Source organism: Oryctolagus cuniculus, chromosome 11 (genome assembly GCF_964237555.1).
Source record: "Oryctolagus cuniculus chromosome 11, mOryCun1.1, whole genome shotgun sequence".
In the NCBI taxonomy this organism is placed as follows: domain Eukaryota; kingdom Metazoa; phylum Chordata; class Mammalia; order Lagomorpha; family Leporidae; genus Oryctolagus; species Oryctolagus cuniculus.
In genome coordinates this window covers 23,209,152-23,231,103 of record NC_091442.1, presented here as the reverse complement: position 1 = coordinate 23,231,103, position 21,952 = coordinate 23,209,152, and the positions used below count along the sequence as shown (strand labels likewise).

At 44.5% G+C, this 21,952-nt stretch overlaps 1 protein-coding gene across 2 annotated transcripts in view; it reads left to right on the top strand.

Annotated features, from left to right (window-relative positions):
• The window catches only part of ACSS2 (acyl-CoA synthetase short chain family member 2), a 47,349-nt gene that overhangs the window by 21,595 nt on the left and 3,802 nt on the right, over nt 1-21,952 (top strand). The window contains exons 3-14 of one of the 2 annotated variants that reach the window (XM_002710791.5): nt 11,040-11,131; nt 11,309-11,412; nt 11,670-11,742; nt 12,356-12,431; nt 12,591-12,705; nt 13,482-13,520; nt 17,441-17,578; nt 19,625-19,795; nt 20,104-20,237; nt 20,429-20,561; nt 20,643-20,699; nt 20,875-20,955. In XM_002710791.5, the coding sequence (XP_002710837.1) occupies nt 11,040-11,131; nt 11,309-11,412; nt 11,670-11,742; nt 12,356-12,431; nt 12,591-12,705; nt 13,482-13,520; nt 17,441-17,578; nt 19,625-19,795; nt 20,104-20,237; nt 20,429-20,561; nt 20,643-20,699; nt 20,875-20,955 (1,213 nt within the window). The remainder of the gene's footprint in view (nt 1-11,039; nt 11,132-11,308; nt 11,413-11,669; nt 11,743-12,355; nt 12,432-12,590; nt 12,706-13,481; nt 13,521-17,440; nt 17,579-19,624; nt 19,796-20,103; nt 20,238-20,428; nt 20,562-20,642; nt 20,700-20,874; nt 20,956-21,952) is intronic. The other variant, XM_002710792.5, reaches the window with a different exon arrangement.

Genomic DNA, 21,952 nt, shown 5'->3' with positions numbered 1-21,952 from the left:
AACACCTCTGTTTCTGAGGGTGATCTTTGACTAGAGGCTCATTTTTGAAACCAGTGTTTGTTTCATTTTGACCATGCTATTTCGATACATGGAAATCTACCCAAATGAACACTCACACAGGACTCTTGTTGAACGTCAGTTTCAGCTGACTTCTTCAAACTGCCACATATATTAAGTTAGAGAATCCTAAGTGTAACATCCAGATTTGGTGAAAATGTCTCTAGAACAAACTGACAGAAATATAATTTTATTTGTGTGGAAAGCTATGCCCCATAAACGATAATCCACTAGACTCTAGAAGCAGGCTTGAAAATTTTTATAGATTTTTATAGATACATGTCAGGCACTATACTGAGTGCTTGGTATTTAGCAATAAATAAGAGAAATCTAGTCCTTGTTCTCATGGAACTCACTAACTGGTAGGGCAAGGTTTTTGCCCAAGAACTGCAATTTTGTTTAGGAATGAAATGTTGAGAACAATGTGATTTCCTTGTTTCCAAGGAGAGGGTGGGGGCTGGAGGACATGTCTCCAGGAGCAAATGAACGTGCAAGCACTCCTGTGGTACTCGACAATGCCCAAGATCGTTAAGGTGAACGTATGAGGGTCTCTGCCCAAGGTGTTTGGTTTTTCAGGAAGTTGTCAGGATACTGAAGAGACTTGGGGAGTATGGTCTTGGTCCTAAGCTAAAGGTCAAAGTGGGTGAGCATCTCCTCCTCAGCTTCCCACAGTACTCTGAAGTCTCTTGCAGAGGATCCTCCACGTTCATCCGGGCACATTCCAAATCCATGCAGTGAAACAAACACCAGCCAAATGTCGGACACCTGGGATCTGGTTTTAGATTTTTTCCTTAACTCTCCACGCGGCCTTGGCAAGCGACTTCCTGTGGATTTCTTGTATCTTTAAAATGGGGTAATACTTGCTCTACCTTTCAGCTAAAGTGAAGGAATGTCTTCCAGAGCAGTTTTAAACTGTACTCATGTGAGGAATTAGCTAGACTCATATATTTGATTTACATAACAACCATGTGATGCAGGCACTTTTCTTTGGTCTGCACCTCAGCTACATTTGCTCCTCTTTAAATTTTTCTTCTCCGTAAGTACTAGGCTCCCATATGAGTCTCATACGTTGACCCAGGTCCAGGGGCTTCTTCCAGTCTCTCCCATGGCCAGAGTCCAGGACTGAAGCACTTGAGCCCACTGTAGGGGCTCAAGAAACTATTTTTGACATGACTCCAAATTACATTCCACAAGTTCCACTCTCTTTTCCTCTAGGCGTCTAGTTCTTCTCTTGGAAACTGACTTTGGGGACCCATTCCCCTGCTGCTGGAAAGGAGAAGTGGGAGGTAGAGTCTGAGATTAGTAGAGATGATCTAGTCGAACACTAACCTTCCCTTTCCTCCCAAATCCTTTTCCTCACTATTGATTTCTTACAGAAGCTCTCTTTGGTTTGCTTTCTTGGGGCTCTCCTTCAGAAATTACACATTCTTAAATGACCCCTTTGTTTGGCATATTGGAAGTTCTTAATACCCTGACATTGTACCATAATGAAGTAGAAGAGAGAGATGGAATTCTTTTATAATGTGGAAGAAGGGTAATTGTGAAAGAGAGTGGGAAAGGAAAACCAGCTGCAGATGGTGAAGAATGGTCATTTATTCTCTTAAATTTCTCCTGCTTAGGTACCAACAGAAATAGAGTACCCTAACTTGAAGACTAATGATTTAAACTATGCTAATTTCCTAGATAACAGCCAGCATAATGAATACTTTTAGATGTGTCTATTGTACTTGAGACTTGAGGTATATACAAAATAGTGCCCCCGGCTGTCTTCACTTTCTTTTTCTGCTCTAGGCATATTTTAGACAGCGCTCCAAACTCTGTGATGCTAAAGGATCTGAGAGATACTTTGACTCACTTGCGATGGGTAATGCTAGTATGGAACACAGGATGGTGGGAAAATTTCCCTCCTGTAAGTAGGCATGTAGCCGGTGGGAAAAGTATTACCTTCTGTACTGACCCAGGTTCTTTTTTTTTTTTTTTTAAGATTTATTTATTTATTTGAAATTCAGAGTTACACAGAGAGAGAAGGAAAGGCAGAGAGAGAGAGAGGTCTTCCATCTGCTGGTTCACTCCCTAATTGGCCGCAACAGCTGGAGCTGCACCAATCTGAAGCCAGGGGCCAGGAGCTTCCTTTGGGTCTCCCAAGTGGGGGCAGGGGCCCAAGCACTTGGGCCATTTTCCATTACTTTCCCAGGTCATAGCAGAGAGCTGGATCGGAAGTGGGGCAGCCAGGACTTGAACTGGCACCCATATGGGATGCTGGCACTACAGGCAGTGGCTTTACCCACTACGCCACAGCGCTGGCCTCACCATCTTCTTATAGAGAAGAGGTGCCAAACCCAGTCTCTCCTGTGGTAGAGTCCAGCACTGAGCCCACTGTAGGGGTCTAAGAAACTCTTCTTGAGGTGACTTAGAATTCCATTCCACAGTCTTTTCATTGTGCCATTTTCCTGCTTGTTTAGCATTTATCCTCTGTGCTTGTATTCTGTCTTATCGCCTAGTTCTTTCTGTATTTCCTCTTTCTGATCATGTGGGTGGAAATAAGTTCCTTTATCCATTCATTCTTTGATCCATTTATTTCACAATTGTATATTAAGTATATTAAACTTTGTGCCAGACACTGAGAAGGAAACAGATAAAAAGATGTCCTGTGTGGCTGACATTAAGTAACTCATAATCTAGTAAGGGAAACAGATATCTACATACAATTTTGTTAGAAAAAAAAAAAAAGTGCTTGTAAGTCTTTAGGCAAGAATGAAATAGTGCTAAATTTTCCAGAGGAATGACTACTGCAGTTATAAACTTTCCAGAAAGGAAGATCTGTAAAAATGTCTGTTCTTTTCCAAATTAATCTGTTTATTGCAATTCAAGTGAAAATTGCAATGGTGTTTTTATTGAGATAGAATTCATAACAAATAAGTCACCCGTTTAGTGTGTAAAATTCACTGATTTTTAGTATATTCACAGAGGTGTACACCATTACCACAATCAATTTTAGAATATTTTCATTACCCCAGAAAGAAACCCATACTAATCATCAGTCATTTCCCCCAGTCCAACTCCAGGTAACCATTCATCTATTTTCTGACTCTACTGTTCTGCCTATTCATTACGGTAGTTAGTGGAAAGTCCTTTCAGCTTTGATTGATAGGATAACAGTTTTTCCTGGTTTTTAAGTCAGTTTTGAATGAGGCTAGATTACAATCTACAAACTAGATCTTGAAACCAGAACTCTGTGGTGTTTTCAAAGGAATCTTTTTCTAAGGAAGTGAGGGAAAAACCAAACAGAATGATGAATTTTGGATAACTACACTAAAAATTCATTCTTGGAAGTCTTTAATCCCCCAGTTCCCGGGGCTCTTACACCTTAATTTTCTCCCTTGTGCTGATTCTGGATTGGGAACAACACCCTACTTCTGGAGGCCATGCCGTGTAGGAGGAGGACACCCTGAACTGGAGACATTTAAACTCTAGCATTGCACTGTCTAGCTCCATGTGACTATTGATATTTAAAGTAACTAAGACAAAATAAACAGTTCAGTTCTTCAGCCACATTTCAAGTGTTCAAACAGCTATATGTGGCTAGTGAGTACCAGACTGAACACCACCACCTTAGAATAATGTTGCTGCTAATGTGTAAGTAATCTTGAGTCCATCACTTTCATTTCTGTGCCTTAGGTTTCTCATCTGCAAATAAGAGTGGTAGCTCTTAAAAGCTTCATTCTCCTCCGGGGTTCTGCGTAATTTCTGATTCCATTTTTGGGGTATGCCTCCTTTTACCTGCTCGTTTGCTGTTTCTTCCTCATGCAGCCAGGGCAAAAGTATCCAGAGGGAATATTAGTCAAGTTACATTGCACCCACTCTCCACTCCCTTGGTGAAAGGGAAAATGACTCGAAGGTATACTTACATCTGAGTGTTGCACAACTGTGCATTCCTTAATGGATCATAGAACTGCTTTACATTATTTCTTCATTTTGTAGAATCAAAGAATCTTAAAGTTGGAAGGGCCTTAAAAATCATTTTGAACTTCTTTTTAAAAATTTTTTTATTATTTTATGCTTTAAGATTTATTTTTTATTTGAAAGGCAGAATTACAGAGAAGGAAGCAGAGAGAAAGAGAGAGAGAGAGAGAGAGAGAGAGAGAGAGAATTAGGGGCCCAAGCGCTTGGGCCATCTTCCGTTGCTTTCTCAGCCACATAAACAGGGAGCTGGATCAGAAGTAGAGCAGCGGGGTCTTGAACCAGCACCTACAAGGGATGCCTGCATTGCAGGCGGAGACTTAATCTGCTTTGCCACAATGCTGGCCCCATTTCAAACTTCAACAAACATGAACCATACAGGGAACCTAAAATTAAATTTTCGAAGTCCCACTTTCTGGCAAATGATCTAGTAGAAGTAATATCAGGATGTCCCTGGCCCAACCTAAACAATCCTATGCTGCCGATATGTGTGATGAGACCTTGGAAATGGCATTGTTAACACTATCTAACGTGGATACACTGGTCTTGCTTGGTTCCTGGCCATGTGCTGGGGTCTATTCTTTAATATCCTGAAAATCTTGGATTCTGCCTATCTCCAGAGTTAGGGACCTTCTAAAGGAGTACCTTCCATCTTTGGACAGCTCTGACAGGAAGGTTTTCTTTATATTAAGCTCTCCCAATTAATTTAGCTCTTCCATTTATAGCTATATAACACTAGTCCTCTACTTCCCATAACAAAGCCTTCTGATTCATACATTCAACCTGCAAAAATGTATGGAGCACCTACTATATATACTAGGTTTTGTGCAAGGAACTGGGAACTCTGTACTGAACAAGATCAACTTAACCACTGCCTTCAGAAGTTGCCATCGCTTCTCGGCCTTTTGGCTAAGATCAAGTGTAGAAGTTGCCTTCCATTTAGTAGGAGAGACAGACAATTAACTAAGAATGAAAAGTAAACAAGCAACAAAAGAAGTATGGCTTAGTTAAAAATGCTATGGCAGTGGATATTGTGCCATAGCCATTAAAAATGCTATGAAGATGAAGAGTGTTGTGATGAATAACAGGAAGGACTGATGTTACCTAGTGAGGTCAGAGAAATTCTCCCCAGGGAAGTGACATTTAAGCTGAGATCTGAAATATAAGATAGAGCAACTGTAGAGTTCAGGAAAGATAGTAAAAGAATATGCCTGTTATGCCAATTAGAAGGCCAGTGTGTTTGGAAATTAATAAGCAGAAGAGAATGGCACACGATGAAGCTGGAGAGGATATAAAGCATAGAAATTTTCACTTTCTTCTATATGCCATGGAAGCCATTAAAAAGTTCTAGGCAGGAGGTGATGTAGTCTGATTTAAATTTTTAATAGGTCATTCTGGATGATGTGTGGTTTGGAATATGGCAAAAGTGAACTGGGAGACCAGTTAGGGTGTCACTGTGGTCAACCATGCAAGGGATGAAAGTGGCTTGAACTAGGGTAAAGGCAATACAGATACAATACTTGAGACTTGGTGTCACCTTTCGCAATATTGTCTCCTCCAAACTAAACATCTCGGTTCAGTGCTCCTCTCATAACAGAATTGATTCCAAAGGTGTTTCTCCTGTGGAAGGTCGAACGCACCAGATTAGAACCTGTCCTCTGATGCTTCTATGAAGAACCCAATTTTCTCCACCTGTCTTTACTTTTTTTTTTTCCTATTCTGTTTCTTACGTGTAGTTTGAGGGAATTAAAATCCTCAATCCAATGACTATCCTCAGACAAAAAAGGGAGCCCCTACCTGATTAGTAATCTGTTATCATCTTTCAATGACTTAACCATGACCCTTGACTACCTATTGTACAGCTTATGCTTGTAGGAAACAGAGAGAACTGATCCCTGCTCTCTGAGAGCCTGGAATACAATGGAAAAAATAAGACGCAAACAATTGTAATGCAAGACAAAAACAAACAGATGACAAGAAAAGTGAGATAAAGAGCCTTGCAAGGAAGGGAAAGCTTTCACTGTGGGGGTGGGTGGGGAGAAAAGAAACTAAGGGAGACTTCATGGGAGGTGTTAATTTGTAGCACCTGGGGCTGGTGGTCAGCAGGGAGGAGAGTGTACTCTTTGATATGGGGTAGGCAAGGATGACCTCACTGAGAAGCCAACAGTTGAGCAACAACTCAAAGATAGGGAATAAGTCATGTGGTTATCTAGGGGAAGACCGCTCCTAGTGGAGGGCAAAGGCTCTGAGGCTAAGAGTGCTTGGTGCTTTTGGCAAACACCTAGGGAGGCTGTGTGACTGGAACAGAGGGAGGGGAAGAAGAGAGAATAGTACTAAATGAGAACAGAGAGGTAAGAAGGGACTGTATTATTTAGTAACTCGTGAGTCATTGTGAGGACTTTGATTTTTACTCAAAATAATACAAGAAGTGATATGAGCATTTTGAGCAGAGGAGTGACATGATCTGACTTACCTAATGGCAGTTTTGGACTAGGATGGTAGAAACAGATGTGAAGAGTACTTTAATTATAAATATATTTTAAATTAATAATAAATTAAAGTAAATTTGGAGAATGTAAGGATGAGGTTTGGAGAGGTCTCCCTGGAGGAAAATGAGAAGGCCCTAATGAGTGTGCGCCTTGGGTTTTCTCGCTAACCATATGGCCTCCAGGTGAAGGGGAAGTAGTTTGTTTACACTCAAAGTTCCCAGTCCGTAGTTCATCAGATCGCTCATTAATAGTTTTATTAGACTCAGTGTTTAAAGCTTTCTATAATTAGTTGTCAACACTTAAAAACCAGAAGTTTTGACAAAAATTCTAGGTCTCTAGGATTCTAGGTCTCTCTTGAAAAAGTTGGCAACACTGAGCCCTTTTTGTTAGTGGGCAACAGCAGCTAAGTTGATGCTTCCTTTTGCCAGACGTATATTCTATGGTTCTCTGCTTCCTGCCCCTCTCTATTGTTGTTCTCAAACTGAAGCTGTGTTGTTGAACATGTGCCGCTGTTTTCTTATAGAAAAGTTAAGAGGAAAGGGAACTATTTCCTGCCTTTATAAAAAAGGTTTCTTTCATATGATCCAGTTCTCTTATTTACATTACCTGCAATTTATATTACCCTGTCAGTTTTTGAGCTTACAACTCCCAGTGTAGAAGAAAAGAGGCGTGGATCTTGAGTCTTGGTTCCTGCTCTGCCACATCCCACTCTGTGACCCCAAGCATAGCTAACAGCCTCTTTGATTCTCAGAATTAGGAGAGTAAACTGGATGTTCTTTTAAGAGCTCTAATATCCTGGAAAGCCTGGGGTGTTGTGGCAGGCCAGTGCCCTGACTCCCCCTTCCTCTCAGTTAGTCAGGGGCCCCAGCCTGGTGTGTGTGTCAGAGAAAGAGGATACTGGATTAAGTAAGGTGCCTACATCAATAATGTACAACTTGAGCCCTAGCAAGAGAGAGGAATGCACGCTGTGTGTCAGGGGAGAGGACGGGATGGGGGTATGTATGTGTGACTGGAAGTGGGCTCAAGTAAGCTGTCCCTGCATAGGTTGTGTTACCTGTTCCTATGCACCTTCTGTGTATCAGGCTGTATTCTAGATACTAGGGAAGTAGCAGTGAACAAGACACACAGGCTCTCTGCTATCATGGAGCTTATATTCCAGTGAAAGGCACAGATAATATACAAGTAAGTTAAATATATGAGATATTTTCAAGTAATAGAAAATTTCACGAAAAAATAAACCAAGTATTTGATAAGAGGGTTTCTGAAAAGGCAAGCTGTGCACATAGGTGGATGTGTGAATGTAGCACATATTTGCAAGGAGCCTATGTTTGAGTCTTGAGAGCATATATTTGGGCTCATTTGTGCCTCTATGTGCAGAGGGGGCAGCTTTTATATCTAGAATTTTGTTTATCAGTGTGTATGATTTTACATGAGTGCACATGGGTAGGATGATCTATGGTACACATGTGGGGATGGACATATATACAGGTACATATATGGTTGGCATTTGGCTGTGACTGAAAATGTTCTGAAGTTCCCGTGGTACCAGTCAGAGGGCTGGTTAAGCAATAGCTTTTCTGCCTCTGGCATTTGGGGCCACTTGCCAACTTCCTCTGTCCCTGTTCCTTCTCAACGTTAGTGAGCTCTCTGTGCTTGGCTCCTCTTAGCCCTAGGAGTGCTCAAGCCAAGGAGAAGATAGTAACTGACTCATCAAACCAGAAGCTGGAAAGAGGCTGATAATCTGTGTAACCTCTGTCAGAAAGGAAAGGCCTGGCTTCCCTACCTGTCTCTGTCCTTCACACCATGAAGGAAAGAGCCCTGCTCTTTGAAATAAGAAGACCTAAGGATCTATTCTTGGCTTTGCCACTTATTATTGTGTGACCTTGGCCAAGCTACTGTATCTCTCTAGATTTCAGTTACCTTCTTCACAAGTACTTTAGTTGGGTAGTAAAAAAGGATAGGGCTCACAGTGTGGCCTATAGTGCTGAGGGGTAAGGGGGGACTATGTGGTAAAGGTTTCCGAAGGAGGAGGAGGAGCATTCTGAGTGGGTCAGTAACACTGGGTGTGCACTTGAGATCTGTGTGGAAGGGAAGCCAGGAAGGTCCTACTTACAATAAAATGCAAACATATTACCATTGCCTACAGGGCCTTATATGATTTGGCTACTGCCTACCCCTCACTCTTATATAACTTCTTGCTCACTGTGCTCCAGGCATACTTCCTTTCTGTTCTTTGAATAGGCCTAAATGCTTTTCCACTTGATATTCCCTCTGTCTAGAATACTCTTCCCCAAAATTAATACGGTTACCTACTTCTCATTGTTCAGGTCTTAGCTGACATATCACCCCATGGAGAGGCCTTTCCTGACCATCTTATCTAAAGTAGTCATCCTCTAATATTTATCAATACTTAAAATGCACATTTTTGATACAATAATCCTCTCCTAATAATTCATCCACAGATAAATTAGCAAGTGAGTAAAATGACATATGAATAAAGGTGTTCAATAAAGCTCTTATTTATTAAATAAGTAATGGTACAACAAGTAATGGAATAGTATACAGCTGACAAAGAGCATGAAACAGTTATTTGGGTCTCGACAGAGAATGATATCCAGTTATATTGTTAGATTTAAGGAAGCAAAATGATTAAACTGTACACTAAAGATTTGTGCAGTTATTGAATGTATATATACTCAATTTAAAAACAAGATACAGAACAATGTGTATTGTGTGCCACATTTGTATAAAAATGAGAATATCAAAACATAAATATGTATATACCCATATGCAGGCCTATCCAAGAGATCAGTCCTTTGAGCAGAGCAGCTCTTCCATCACTGCCACCCTGTGCTTAATTGGGAACTGTAAGGTGCTTACCTTTTTTGAATAGTATTAAAAATCTAATTTTTCATTCACTTTTTTAAAAAGATTTATGTATTTATCTGAAAGGCAGAGTTACAGAGAGGCAAAGGCAAGAGAGAGAGAGAGAGAGAGAGAGAGAGAGAGAGAGAGAGAGAGAGAGAGAGTCTTCTATCTGCTGGTTCACTCCCCAAATGGCCACAATAGCTGGAGCTGAGAGGATCAGGAGCCAGGAGCCTCCGCCGGGTCTCCCACACAGGTGCAGGGGCCCAAGGACTAGGGCCATCTTCTACTGCTTTCCCAGGCCACAGCAGAGAACTAGATTGGAAGTGGAGCAGTCGGGACTCAAACTGGGGCCCATATGGGATGCCGGCACTGCAGGCAGTGGCTGTACTTGCTATGCCACAGACCAGCCCCTGGAAACATTCTTACAGATAAATCTTTGCATACAATCATGACAGTTTCTTAAGACAGTATATTTTCAAAAGATGTTTCTCCCTACTCATTATATTATTATTCTGCTTTATTTCCGTTATAATGCTGAGCATAATCTGAAATTACCTTGGTTCTATTTGTTACTTGTGTATTACCTGTGCTGTCATTGGAATATAAGCGCCATGATCTCAGGGATCCTGCTGTGCCTTTTTACTGTGTATGTAAAACCACATTGTAGTTGTTGACCAAACAAATGAAGGAGTGACTAAAGGAAACCAGGCTAAAGCCTGGGGAGGAATACTAACCAAAGCTGAGGAGGGAGACACAATCACCTACCTGATAGCAGGTGGTGATTCTCAAACTTTAAATGCACACCAGAAGCACCTGTGGATTATTTGTACCAGCTTGTAATAAAAAAGCAGACTCTCAAACCCCTTGATTCTAAGTCAAAATGTCTGAATTGGGGACCAGGAATCTACATCTTTTAAAAAAATATTTATTTACTTCTTTGAAAATCAGAGTTACACAGAGAGAGACAGAGAGGCAGAGAGAGATGGGGATGTTTCCATCCACTGGTTCACTCACCAATTGGACGCAACTACTGGAGCTGCGCTGATCTGAAGTCAGGAGCCAGGAGTTTTTCCAGGTCTCCCATGCAGGTGCAGGGGCCCAAGGACTTGAGCCATCTTCTACTGCTTTCCCAGGCACATTAGCAGAGTGCTGGATCGGAAGAGGAGCGGCTGGAACACGAATAGTGCCCATATGGGATGCCGGCACCACAGGCAGAGGCTTTATGCCCTACCCCACAGCACCAGCCCTGGAATCTACATTTTAAACAAATTCCCTGAGTGATTTGAGACCGTATTCTGAATAACACCAGTTCAATCTTGATACCTCATCAGAAAGAATGACATCTGTGATACCATTTCTCCTTAACACATCCCAAGGATGCAAGGGAAGAAACTATCGCCTCATTTTATCAGCATAAAAAAATGAGGCTCAGAGATAGATGGTGCATTTTCCAATCACACAAACGTGTATAAAGTATCTTGAAAGACAAGGTAGCTTTCCATTCAGCACAGGTGTGGTGGCACATGGCTCCCCCTCTCAGGGCATTCCCAGGCCTTGGTGTTACTAGCTGGATCTTATGGCTGTTCTTATATTCTTTTTGTTTTTGTTTTGTATTTGAGGATAAAGTTGTACCTTTAATCACTGGTTCTTTCTGGTGTATCTCAGGGAGGGCAATGAGCCAGGGGAGACCACCCAGATCACATATCGCGAGCTTCTCGTCCAAGTATGTCGGTTCAGCAATGTTCTCCGAAAACAGGGTGAGTTTGGGAGTGTGGTAAAGGGGCTGAGGAGCCTGCCCTTTGGAGGTACTTCAGGACTTGTGGGTAGAGGACAAGGAATAGAAAAAGTCAGCTGGGTTGGAGGTCAGCTGGATGAGAGGGAGCAAGCAGCAGCAGGAAGGTTCCATGGTGTATGTTCTGTGTCTTTACTTACAGGCATTCGAAAGGGTGATCGGGTGTCCATCTACATGCCCATGATCTTGGAGCTTGTGGTGGCCATGCTGGCATGTGCCCGCCTTGGGGCTTTGCACTCCATTGTGGTAGGAGTTTGGGCTGGTGAAAAAAGGGAGGGGTGGGATTGGGGTTCTGGAGAAGTAGATTGGGCTAGATGATGGAGGGTCTTAAATATCGAACAGGGGAACATAGAGTGTTGGTATGGTGTAGGTTCATATCTGTTTTTCAGTTTCTTCTAGGGTTCTGGCTTGGAGATCCTGGATGTTTCATAAACAACTCCTCTCCTTGTTCATGAAATCTCTGGGGCCTCCTTCTTTCTCCTAATCTTTCTCCCCTTCCCTAGTTTGCAGGCTTCTCTGCAGAGTCTCTGTGTGAACGGATCCTGGATTCCAGTTGCAGCCTTCTTATCACTACAGGTGACTTAATTCTCCCACTCCTTCTCCAGAACCACTGCTTCCACCCCCAACACTTACACCTCAAGACTTGGTCCCCAGTCAGCTTGTTGCTTTGGGGCTGTTCAGCCTGAAGAGTAGGGACTGTTTGCCCTTTCTCTCCTAGTCCCACCTCAGCTGATCCTCTCAGCCCAAACCAGCTGAGAACCAGAGTCAAGAGGCCGATTCAGTGGCTGGAGTGTTTGCTACAGAGGTTAAGATACCACTTGGGATGCCTGCATCCTTATCGGAGTTCCTAGGTTTGGGTTCCTGCTCTGATTTTGATCCAGCTTCCTGTTAATGCACAACCTGGAAGGCAGTAGGTGAGGGTTCAAGTAGTTCAGTCCCTGACACCAATGTGGGAGACCCGGATGGAGTTCAAGTTTCCTGGCTCCAGCTTGGCCCACCCCCAGCTTTGTGGTCATTTGAGAAGTGAACCAGTGGATAGAAGATCTCTGTTTGTCTCTCTCTGCCTTTCAAATAAAGTAATATATAACTATTTTAAAAAGAGGTTCATACAGGAAGGGCTTTGTGGACACTGGGCATATTGGGGAGTGTGGCACCTACTAAGGCCTGAAATGTCTGTTGCTCCCCAAAGATGCCTTCTACAGGGGGGAAAAGCTTGTGAACCTGAAGGAACTGGCTGACGAGGCCCTGGAGAAGTGTCGAGAGAAGTAAGTCTGTTGGCTCATTGGCTATTTCCCTGGGTTGACTGTACCTCCCCATGGTGCCAGCTTTCCTTTGTCCCCCTTACCCAAGAAGGACATGAGTCAGTCTTGCCAAAGCTCTTTTGAGCCAACCAGGTCACCATTTCAGGCTTTTCTTTCCTCCAGGGGTTTCCCAGTGAAATGCTGCATTGTGGTCAAGCACCTGGGGCGGGCAGAACTGGGCATGGGTGCCTCTCCCAGCCAATCTCCCCCAATTAAGAGGTCGTGCCCGGATGTCCAGGTGAGTCTGGCACTGTTATGCCCTCCTCTGGGCTCAAATTGCCTCCTTCATCCTGCCCAGGAAGTTCCTGACATCCTCCTTTGCTTCTTCATTATTATGCTGAGATCTGGGAGCAATCCTAGAAATGTGTCCCCTGGCAGGGCTGGCTGGGAATAGGGGATTTTGATCTTGAATATGGGGAGAGAGACCCTTGGACCTTGGAAAGTTAGCACAAGAGAATGTGGAAGAGAATTTTGTGCTGATTTGGGTCTCCTGATGGCAGAGGGGACCCCAGGACTTGAGTTGGAAATGTGCTGACTTGAATGATTGGATTGATTTTGGAGCTGTGACTTGGAGTAGGCTACCTCTGTGGCCCAGGTGATGCCCACCTTTGAGGGATCAGGGTCTAGCTTTTATTAGCTTTGGATCCAGTGCTTCTGGTAGAAACATAGAAAGTCCCAAAGGTGGCCTCCAGGTCTGAGGGGCATATGGGATGAAAGTTATGGGAGTTCAGAAGGACAAAAGATTACTGAAATTCTGTGACTGGAGGAACCCTGAGTAGTCTTAGGGCTACAGAAGTTGTCATTTAGTTTAGGGACATTGGAGAGCCCTGTCAATGTTAGGGATTCTGCAGGTATATGATTTGAAATCAGGATCAGGAAATGGAGGCTGAGGGACCAGCAAGAGGGGAGCCTGATGGAAATGAGGCAGCCAGGGGGTTGGGGTGCACTCATCTATTCCTCCTACTCCCCTATTCTCGAACCCTGCTCACCAGCCTTTCCGTGGGCTCTTAACAGGGTAAGCTGAAAGAGAAATCCAAGCGTGTCCGGCCCCAGGTATCCACTTGCACTGCCTTGGGCACTGCTTCCCTGTGTGCTTGTCTGTGTGTCCTTATGCTGTTTGCCTGTTTGCCTCATTGAGGGGGCTGCCAGACCTAACCCCATTCCTCTTCCCTGGGGCCCCTTGACATCCAAGCCACTCTGAAAAGTTGTGAAATCAAATGCCTGCTGCGGCGTCTGTAAACTAGCATACAGCCAGGACCTCAGAGAGGCTGCAGCAGACATCCCCCGTGACCCTGCTGCTCAGGGTCTTTGTGGCATGGCGGGGCGGGGTTGGGGGGCAGCAGATAACATGTCAGAAAGCATTCGCTGAGCACTTGGCGAGGGCAAAGCCAAGAGAGACAGAGAACAGGCAAAGGAGGCACCTATCCTGACTTTGGTAATTCACTGTCAAGTTGGACAGTTAGATGTGTACTGTAAATCAAAAACTAGGTTTCATAGGACAGAGTGAAGAAAATTCCTAAATACATTTGTATGCCACTTGGGAGTTTACAAATAGCATAGTAACTCTGAATCCATCACCTTCCTCTCTGGGCTTCACTTGCCTTGTCAGTATGGAGAGATGATCACACGTGCTTGAAAGGAAATGGCTTCCCATACTAAAATAAAAAATAAATTCCACTGTTCTTGTGGGTTGTACCATCCTCACAGGGCATCTTACTCAAAGCTGCTATGCTTAACCTCTTAGGCTAATGGTCAGTGTAAGCCCCCTTTCTCTGTGGAGACATATCCAATTCCCAGGGGACACTGTGTTCCTTTTAAAACGCAGGCAGGGACTTAAACCCCTTCTGAAAGAGATAGCAAACAGCGGTTTAGAGCATAGATTCTAGAGCCCGACAACTTGAATTCCAATCCTGGCTCTGCCACCTGCCACTTTTGTAAGCTTGGGAAAGTTACTTAAGCTCTCATGCCTCCTTCTCCCATATATAAAATAAGGATAGTAATTGTCCTATCTAATAGGGTTTTGTCAATGTATGTAAGGTGCTTGGCACATAGGGACTACTCGACACATGTTAGCTGTTATTTCTTCCCTGGTAACATAGCAAATAGGTTAGCATTTCTAAAAGAGAGACCTGAAAAGAAGCAACACACTTCTGTAATTCTTAACACTGTAAACACAGAGGTCATAGGCTCCTGTATTTTTGGTTTTTGCAGGTGAAACCAATAGGTTACTAAAAATAAAAACCCAAAGAACACAAAAATAGACTTGCAAAGTCCAAGTTTGTTGATATGAGAACTGTGGTAAAAGCTACAGAAATCTTGGCAGAGCTCCAAATGCCTTTATCTTTTAGCAATCTTCAAGGCAGGGTCTGGCACAGCTCACAGGTGCCCTCCTCAATCATTTCACCTATGAACTCTTTCATATTCCTCTTTTATACCTGGTGGCTTCCCTTCCTGAGGCCATCCTGGTCCAAGGATAAAGGCCAACTGCTCAATTTTTATTTCAGAGTATTCAAATCTTTTCCTGGTTCAAAGCGTTGGGCGTCATAGGCACACACCTAATTCACAATCAACGTTTGTTTCACCAGTTGAGTGCATCCTGCTTCCTGGTGCTAGTTATTGGCTTCACACCCCCCTTTAGTCTTCTGTACACACACACCCACAAAGGAAACAGTTATATAAGATTACAAGAGTCCTTTCATTGCAGAGCCACAGTGTAGCCATGCCTTGCTCTTTCATGTACCTCATGCCTATGGTTCATAGCACTATAGTCCAGCCCCATTTCTCCAAAGCAATATTGACATAATTCTGCTTAAACACATTAATGCCCTCATCTCATCTCAAGTGACCATTTGGCAGGAACAAAATTATCCATGTGGCAATGTACACATTAAAAAAATAGGGTAGTCTTATGTTTTCTAGCTTTCTTATTATTTTACTTAATTTTTTTTTATTTATTTGAGAGAGAGAGAAAGCTCCTGTCCACTGGCTCATTCCCCCAAAAGCTCACAGTGATGGAGCTGGGATATGGGGCAAAGCCAGGAGCCAGGAATTCAGTTGAGATCTCCAGCAATGGTGGCAGGAACCCAATTACTTGAGCCATTACTGCTGCCTCCCAGGCTATGCATTAGCAGGAATCTGGAATCAGGAGCTGGATCCAGGTATGGAACCCAGACACTCTGTTGTGGGTCCTGGGCATCTTAACAGGTGGCTTTAGTCACTAGGCCAAACACCCACCCACCCATCCACTCCCTCCTTTCTTTTTATTTTTAAAGCACCCTCACTTGAACTTACCATTCTTATGATACTCATATGTCAGAAACTTCAAATTCTCTAGAGGCAGGTAGAACAGAGAGAGAGGAATGGTTAGAGAGATAGCCTCCAATTGATCAAGGTATGTGTGTAACACTGAGGTTTTTAAACAAAATAGGCACACAAGAATCAGATTATAATCATGTAGTAGGAGAAGGGCATTTCTCTTAGATGGCAATGGCTAGGCAATATCTAGTCAAGACCATTGAACATTCAAGAATCTGATGAATATGAAAGGGCTCTGCAACAGCTAAAGCAAACCCCAAACAGTTCCCATCAACATAACCTTAAATTTATCTCCCAGTGGTCACTGAACCAACCTTTTTCCCTCCTGACATGCATCAGTCTTCCCCCTGCCTGACTCCAATCTTTCCCTACTTGTTGGGACAACCCAAGGCATGGTATTTATTAGATAGTATCTTTTTCTTTTGATGTTTCCCAAATCCTGTGAGGTCATTAGGGTAAGAATGGCTATCTTCATTTTAATAAAGAGTTAAAATGACTTGCCCAAGATCATATAGATAGGAAGTGGCAAAACTTGAAGTTCAGTGAAAAATTTGGAAAATTCAGATACTCTCACTTCATTCAGGAGAGAATAAACTGGAATAAAAAAAAAAACCTGGTGTTCAAAAAGGTGCTATAGCCTGGAAAGAAAAACAATTTCAAAGGATAATTTAGAGACAGGATAACAGGTCCAGAAATCATCATCAAAGGCATTCAGGTATAGCAGGACATCTCTCTCCTGGGAGAAGTCAACCTTGGTCCTTCACCAACTGGAAGCAAGGCTTCTTGTTGAAAGGAACGTGTCCCCTGAAGCAACAGTTGCTATGGGAAAACCCATTAGTACCATTGGCATATGGGCAAAGGCAGAGTGAGGATAGGAGCCAACAGATGTGGATGGAGTCTGAATATATAGGAACAAGTGCTTGGTCAAGAACTGCTGACTTCTTTGACTACTAACTGATAGGGTCACATGCCTGCTTCACCTGCAGACTCTGACTAACTGTGCATTTCTGAGTTGTGTGGTGTATGCCTCCCTGCTGATGAGTCACTAGCCCCTTAAGTACACATGTGTGTATGCAGGCCTGTGTACACACAGTCATTCATCCAACAAAATTTACTGAGTGCCCTTTGAGTTTCAGGCACTCTGCTAGGTGTTACAGAGACAAAGGTGGGTGGGTGGGGGGGACATGCCACTGCTCTTACAGAGGTCACTAAATGATAAATAAAATAATTTCCAATTTATTTATTGCTGTGTGGCAAAGAAACATAGTGCTGTGATCAATAATAATAGTGGGAGTAGGTGGGTATCTACAGATACTGCTCAGGTAAAGGCTATCCAAGATGGTGACATTCCAGCTGAGAACTGAAGGATGGGACGGGACCAACCAAAAGACCCACCATAGCCTGAGCTTGGATAGTTCTGGGGTAGAAGAGGAGGAAGGATGGCGGGGTGCTGGGAGTGCCTGGGAAAGCCTGCTGCTCTGCTCCTGTTCTCTGTCTGTTCCATTCTTTGAGGGTCCCTCCCTCCCTTCTTGCACCCCCATTACCAGTCCCACCCTAGCACCTCCAGATGCAGGGTAAAGGTGTCTCCTGGTCTCCCCCTGCCCCCATCTTTAGCTGTTTACAGTTCTTCCTTGCCCACTGCTGTTCCCTCCCTGCAGATCTCTTGGAACCAAGGGATTGACTTGTGGTGGCATGAACTCATGCAAGAGGCAGGGGATGAGTTTGAGCCTGAGTGGTGTGATGCCGAGGACCCACTCTTCATCCTGTACACTAGTGGCTCCACAGGCAAACCCAAGGCAAGTATGTGTGTGTGTGTGTGTGTGTGTATTGTGTAGTGGTGAAAAGTGAGTTCCTGGGGAAGCATGTTACAACGTGAATTGTACTCTACAATCTTAAGTTTCAGAAAAGTCACATCTTTTCCCAATCAAATGAAGGCAAAATCCTCAATCACTAGGAAGTGAAGCCTAGGATGAGACATTGCAGCTGGGGGCTTTCATGGTCCCCTGAAAAGGGGGAAAGAACCAATTTGTGTGACTGACATGGATGTCCCTTGCACATGCCCGCATGGTTTAGTCAAAACACAATTGTTCTGTCAACTCAAAGTCAAGGATAGGCATAGGGATCTCTCTTGGGCTTCTAAGACCATAGCTTGTAGAGTTCAGTTCCTTCCACATGGACACTATTTTTGAAAATATGTACTTTCATTTTGTTAGAGAGAGAGAGAGAGAGAGAGAGAGAGAGAGAGAGAGATATCTTCCATCTGCTGGTTCATTCTCTAAATGCAACAGTGCAACAGCCAGGGCTGAGTCAGGCCAAACCCAGGAGCCCAGAACTCCATTTGGGTGTCCCATATGGGTGGCAAAGATCCAAGTACTTGAGCTTTATCTGCTGCCTCCCAGGCTGTACATCTGCAGGAAGCTGGATCGGAAGTGAAGTAGCTGGGACTCACAAAAGGCACTCCAGTATGGAATGTGGGATGTGAGTGTCTAAAGTGGTGACTGAAGCTGCTGAGACAAATGCCCGCCCCCACGTGACACACTGTTTAATCTAGTCCCCTGCCAGGGCTCGATGTGGGAGATGGAAACACTTAAGAAAACTCTGACTCTGCTGACTTGAAAGAGTTGAAAGCTATGTCACTCTACCTTCCACCTACCCTATCCCTGTACTCTTCTCTCCATATACTTACAGTATCCCTCAGTAGATCTTCTTTTTAAAAGATTGATTTATTTATTTGAATGTCAGAGTTACACACACACACACAGAGAGAGAGAGAGAGAGAGAGAGAGAGAGAGAGAGGTCTTCCATCCACTGGTTAACTCCCCAATTTGCTGCAACGGCTGGAGCTGCACTGATCCGAAGACAGGAGCCAGGAGCTTCTTCCGGGTCTCCCATGTGGGTGCAGGGGCTCAAGGACTTGGGCCATCTTCTACTGTTTTCCCAGGCCATATCAGAGAGCTGGATCGGAAGTGGAGCTGCCGGGACTAGAAACGGCACTCATATGGGATGCCAGCACTGCAGGTGGCAGCTTTACCTGTTATACCATAGCACCGGCCCCCAATAGATCTTTATAAATACAGTTTTGGTCTCTCCTTCTTAGAGATGGGTTAGGGATGGAGTAAGCAAATGGTGTTGCCTTTTTTTTTTACACTCACTCTGCCAACGTGTAATTGAATGTGGGCACAAATATAAAATGGAGGCTATTAGATGTGAGTGTTCTAGAAGCATTCATTCATATGTGTAAGAGTGATATTTGGCTCAGAAACATCATCAAGAGTGTGGATATGAATGATAGGCTCATGGATAAGCATGATATCAGGAGTGTGATAAAGGAGACAGAAGCACAGAGAAAAGGAGATGGGAGAAGGGTACTTTGAAATGGGTGCTGGGGGCCGGCACTGTGTCATTGTAGGCTAAGCCTCCACCTACAGCCCTGGCATCCCACATGGGTTTGTGTCCCAGCTACTCCACTTCCAATCCAGCTCTCTGCTTATGGCCTAGGAAAGCAGCAGAAGATGGCCCAAGTGCCTGGGCCCCTGTATCTGTGTGAGAGACCCAGAACAAGTTCCTGGCTCTTGTCTTCAGATCAGCCCAGTTCCAGCTGTTGTGGCCATTTGGGGAGTGAACCAGCAGACGCAAGACCTTTCTCTCTATCTCTTCTTCTCTCTGTCTGTAACTCTGCCTATCAAATTAAAAAAATGAAAATTTTAAAGGAGAAAAAAGAAATGGGTGCCAGTAGGATTAGTATCTCCGAGGAGGATCTTCCCCTATCTGTTCCAGTGGCCATATGGTTGTCAATGGGGGTGGGTACAAGGTGCTAACCCAAGGCTCTGTTTCTCCCACAGGGTGTGGTACACACAGTTGGGGGCTACATGCTTTATGTGGCCACAACCTTCAAGTATGTGTTTGACTTCCATGCAGAAGACGTGTTCTGGTGCACAGCAGACATTGGCTGGATCACTGGCCATTCCTATGTCACTTATGGGCCACTGGCCAATGGTGCCACCAGTGTTCTGGTAAGAAGCGAGCTGGAGCCCATGGCCACCTGGCCTAGCTGGGGAAGGGAAGAGATTATCCTGGGTGACCACCCTCCAGTGCTACTCAGTGTAGAAGTAGGGAAACTCTTATGCAATGATTTGCTTCCCAGAGAAACAGGTGTCCTGAGGGGGGTGTGCATCCTGACTAGCAAGGTCTTGTGGCTTGTCTGGTCAGGGAGTGAAGACACAGTGGGTGAGAAAGGGTAAAATACTGAATGTGATGGAGTTGTAGGGGAATGGAAGAACTATTGAGAAGGACTGGGAATAACCAGCTTCACTGGTGTCAGTTTGAGGGGATCCCCACATACCCGGATGTGAGCCGCCTGTGGAACATTGTGGACAAATACAAGGTGACCAAGTTCTACACAGCACCCACGGCCATCCGTCTGCTCATGAAGTACGGAGACGAGCCTGTCACCAAGTAAGACTCCTCCCCAGTTGCTGCCCCCGGGCATCCTGATCTGGACACTTGCCTTTGTACACAAGCTCTTTCTTTCCCTTGTCCCAACTCTTTGACTGGAATGGAGGAGGGGGCAAGAGGAGGGCTTGGGCATGTGTGTCCTGGTTCCCAGTGGTACTCAGGGCCTTCTCTCTCTCAACCCCCTGCCCAAGGCACAGCCGGGCATCCTTGAAGGTGCTAGGCACTGTGGGTGAGCCCATCAACCCTGAGGCCTGGCTGTGGTACCATCGGGTGGTAGGTGCCCAGCGCTGCCCCATCGTGGACACCTTCTGGCAAACAGAGACGGTGAGTGAAGGGTTCAGAAGGATGGGGCTCAGGGACAATGTGGGGAAACTGACTCAAACCCCTGACCTCCGACCTCCACAGGGTGGCCACATGCTGACTCCCCTCCCAGGTGCCACACCCATGAAGCCTGGTTCTGCTGTGAGTAGGGCTCCCCTGACTGTTCCTGGGCTAGGGCTAGGGCCTTGGGCAATTGGCTTAGCTAGAGAGTGGGGGAACTGGAGTGATGTGTGAGGAATTTGGGGATCTTAGCCTCCCTGGGAGTTGAGTCAAATTGCTCCTTCCTCTTCTTGGACTCTCTCCCATTTCTTTCCAGTCCTTCCCATTCTTTGGCGTGGCTCCTGCAATCCTGAATGAGTCTGGGGAAGAGTTGGAAGGTGAAGCTGAAGGTTATCTGGTGAGGCCCTGGCCTTTGGGGGTCTTTGAGGAGAGGAGGAGAGGGTCCACCAAGGGTAATTTGCTTCAGAGTTTATAACCTAATGTCTCCTGGTAGCTGCTTAGATGGCTGCTCCATGGTGGGGGGTTGTCCTGTGAGTCCCCAGGGAGAATCCTTCTGGATACTTTGCCTGCATCTCTGCCTTTTGGCCCACGAGGCTCTTAACCCTAACCTAACTCTAACCCTTAAGAGCCTCTTTAGAGTCAGCCCAAAGATTCCTGGTGGCATCATTTTGTGTCTGGAAGACTTACAGAGGAGGAGGCTTTTCTTTTGACAAGCAGTCTAGAGAAAAGAAGCTTCAGAACAGAATGAAAATCTCACAGGCTTTGGCGTCAGCCTGCCTGATTTCAAATCCTGCCTCTGCCTCTTCTGTGACCTCAGATAAGTTACTTAACCCCTCTGAATCTAAATGTTCTCATTTGTAAAATAGTCTTAAAGTAGTACCTTTGTCTCCCATGGTTGCTTGCTTAATTAAATGACAATCCATATGAAGGGGTTCATATAGAACCAAACAGCTAATCTGTAGCTGTCGTGATTGTTGTGTAGGTATGTGCAGGCACCTCACCTACCCTCCCCCACCCCAACCATACCCCGCTTCACGTTCCCAAGCTAGTAAATGGAGCAAGACCGAGGTCCAGGTTTTACGACTCTTCGCCTAGAATTCTGCCCAACCCATCAAATCCGCTGCCACAAAACCATTATTGATTAGGCAATAATTATTTACTAATATGGGAGTTTTGGTTTCATGACTGTCTTCATCTGTATCAGACTGCAGTTGCTTTCCTGAGGCATTACCCAAAAGGAGACTCAAAATAACTAAATGCTTATCGCTGACAGAACACTGTGTTTAACAATTTCCACATATTAACTTAGTCCTCCGCACAATTACTTTGAAAGATAGAAATCATTTTCTCTAATTTAAGTATGAGGCTCCTGAAGCTCAGAGAGGTCAAGTTGT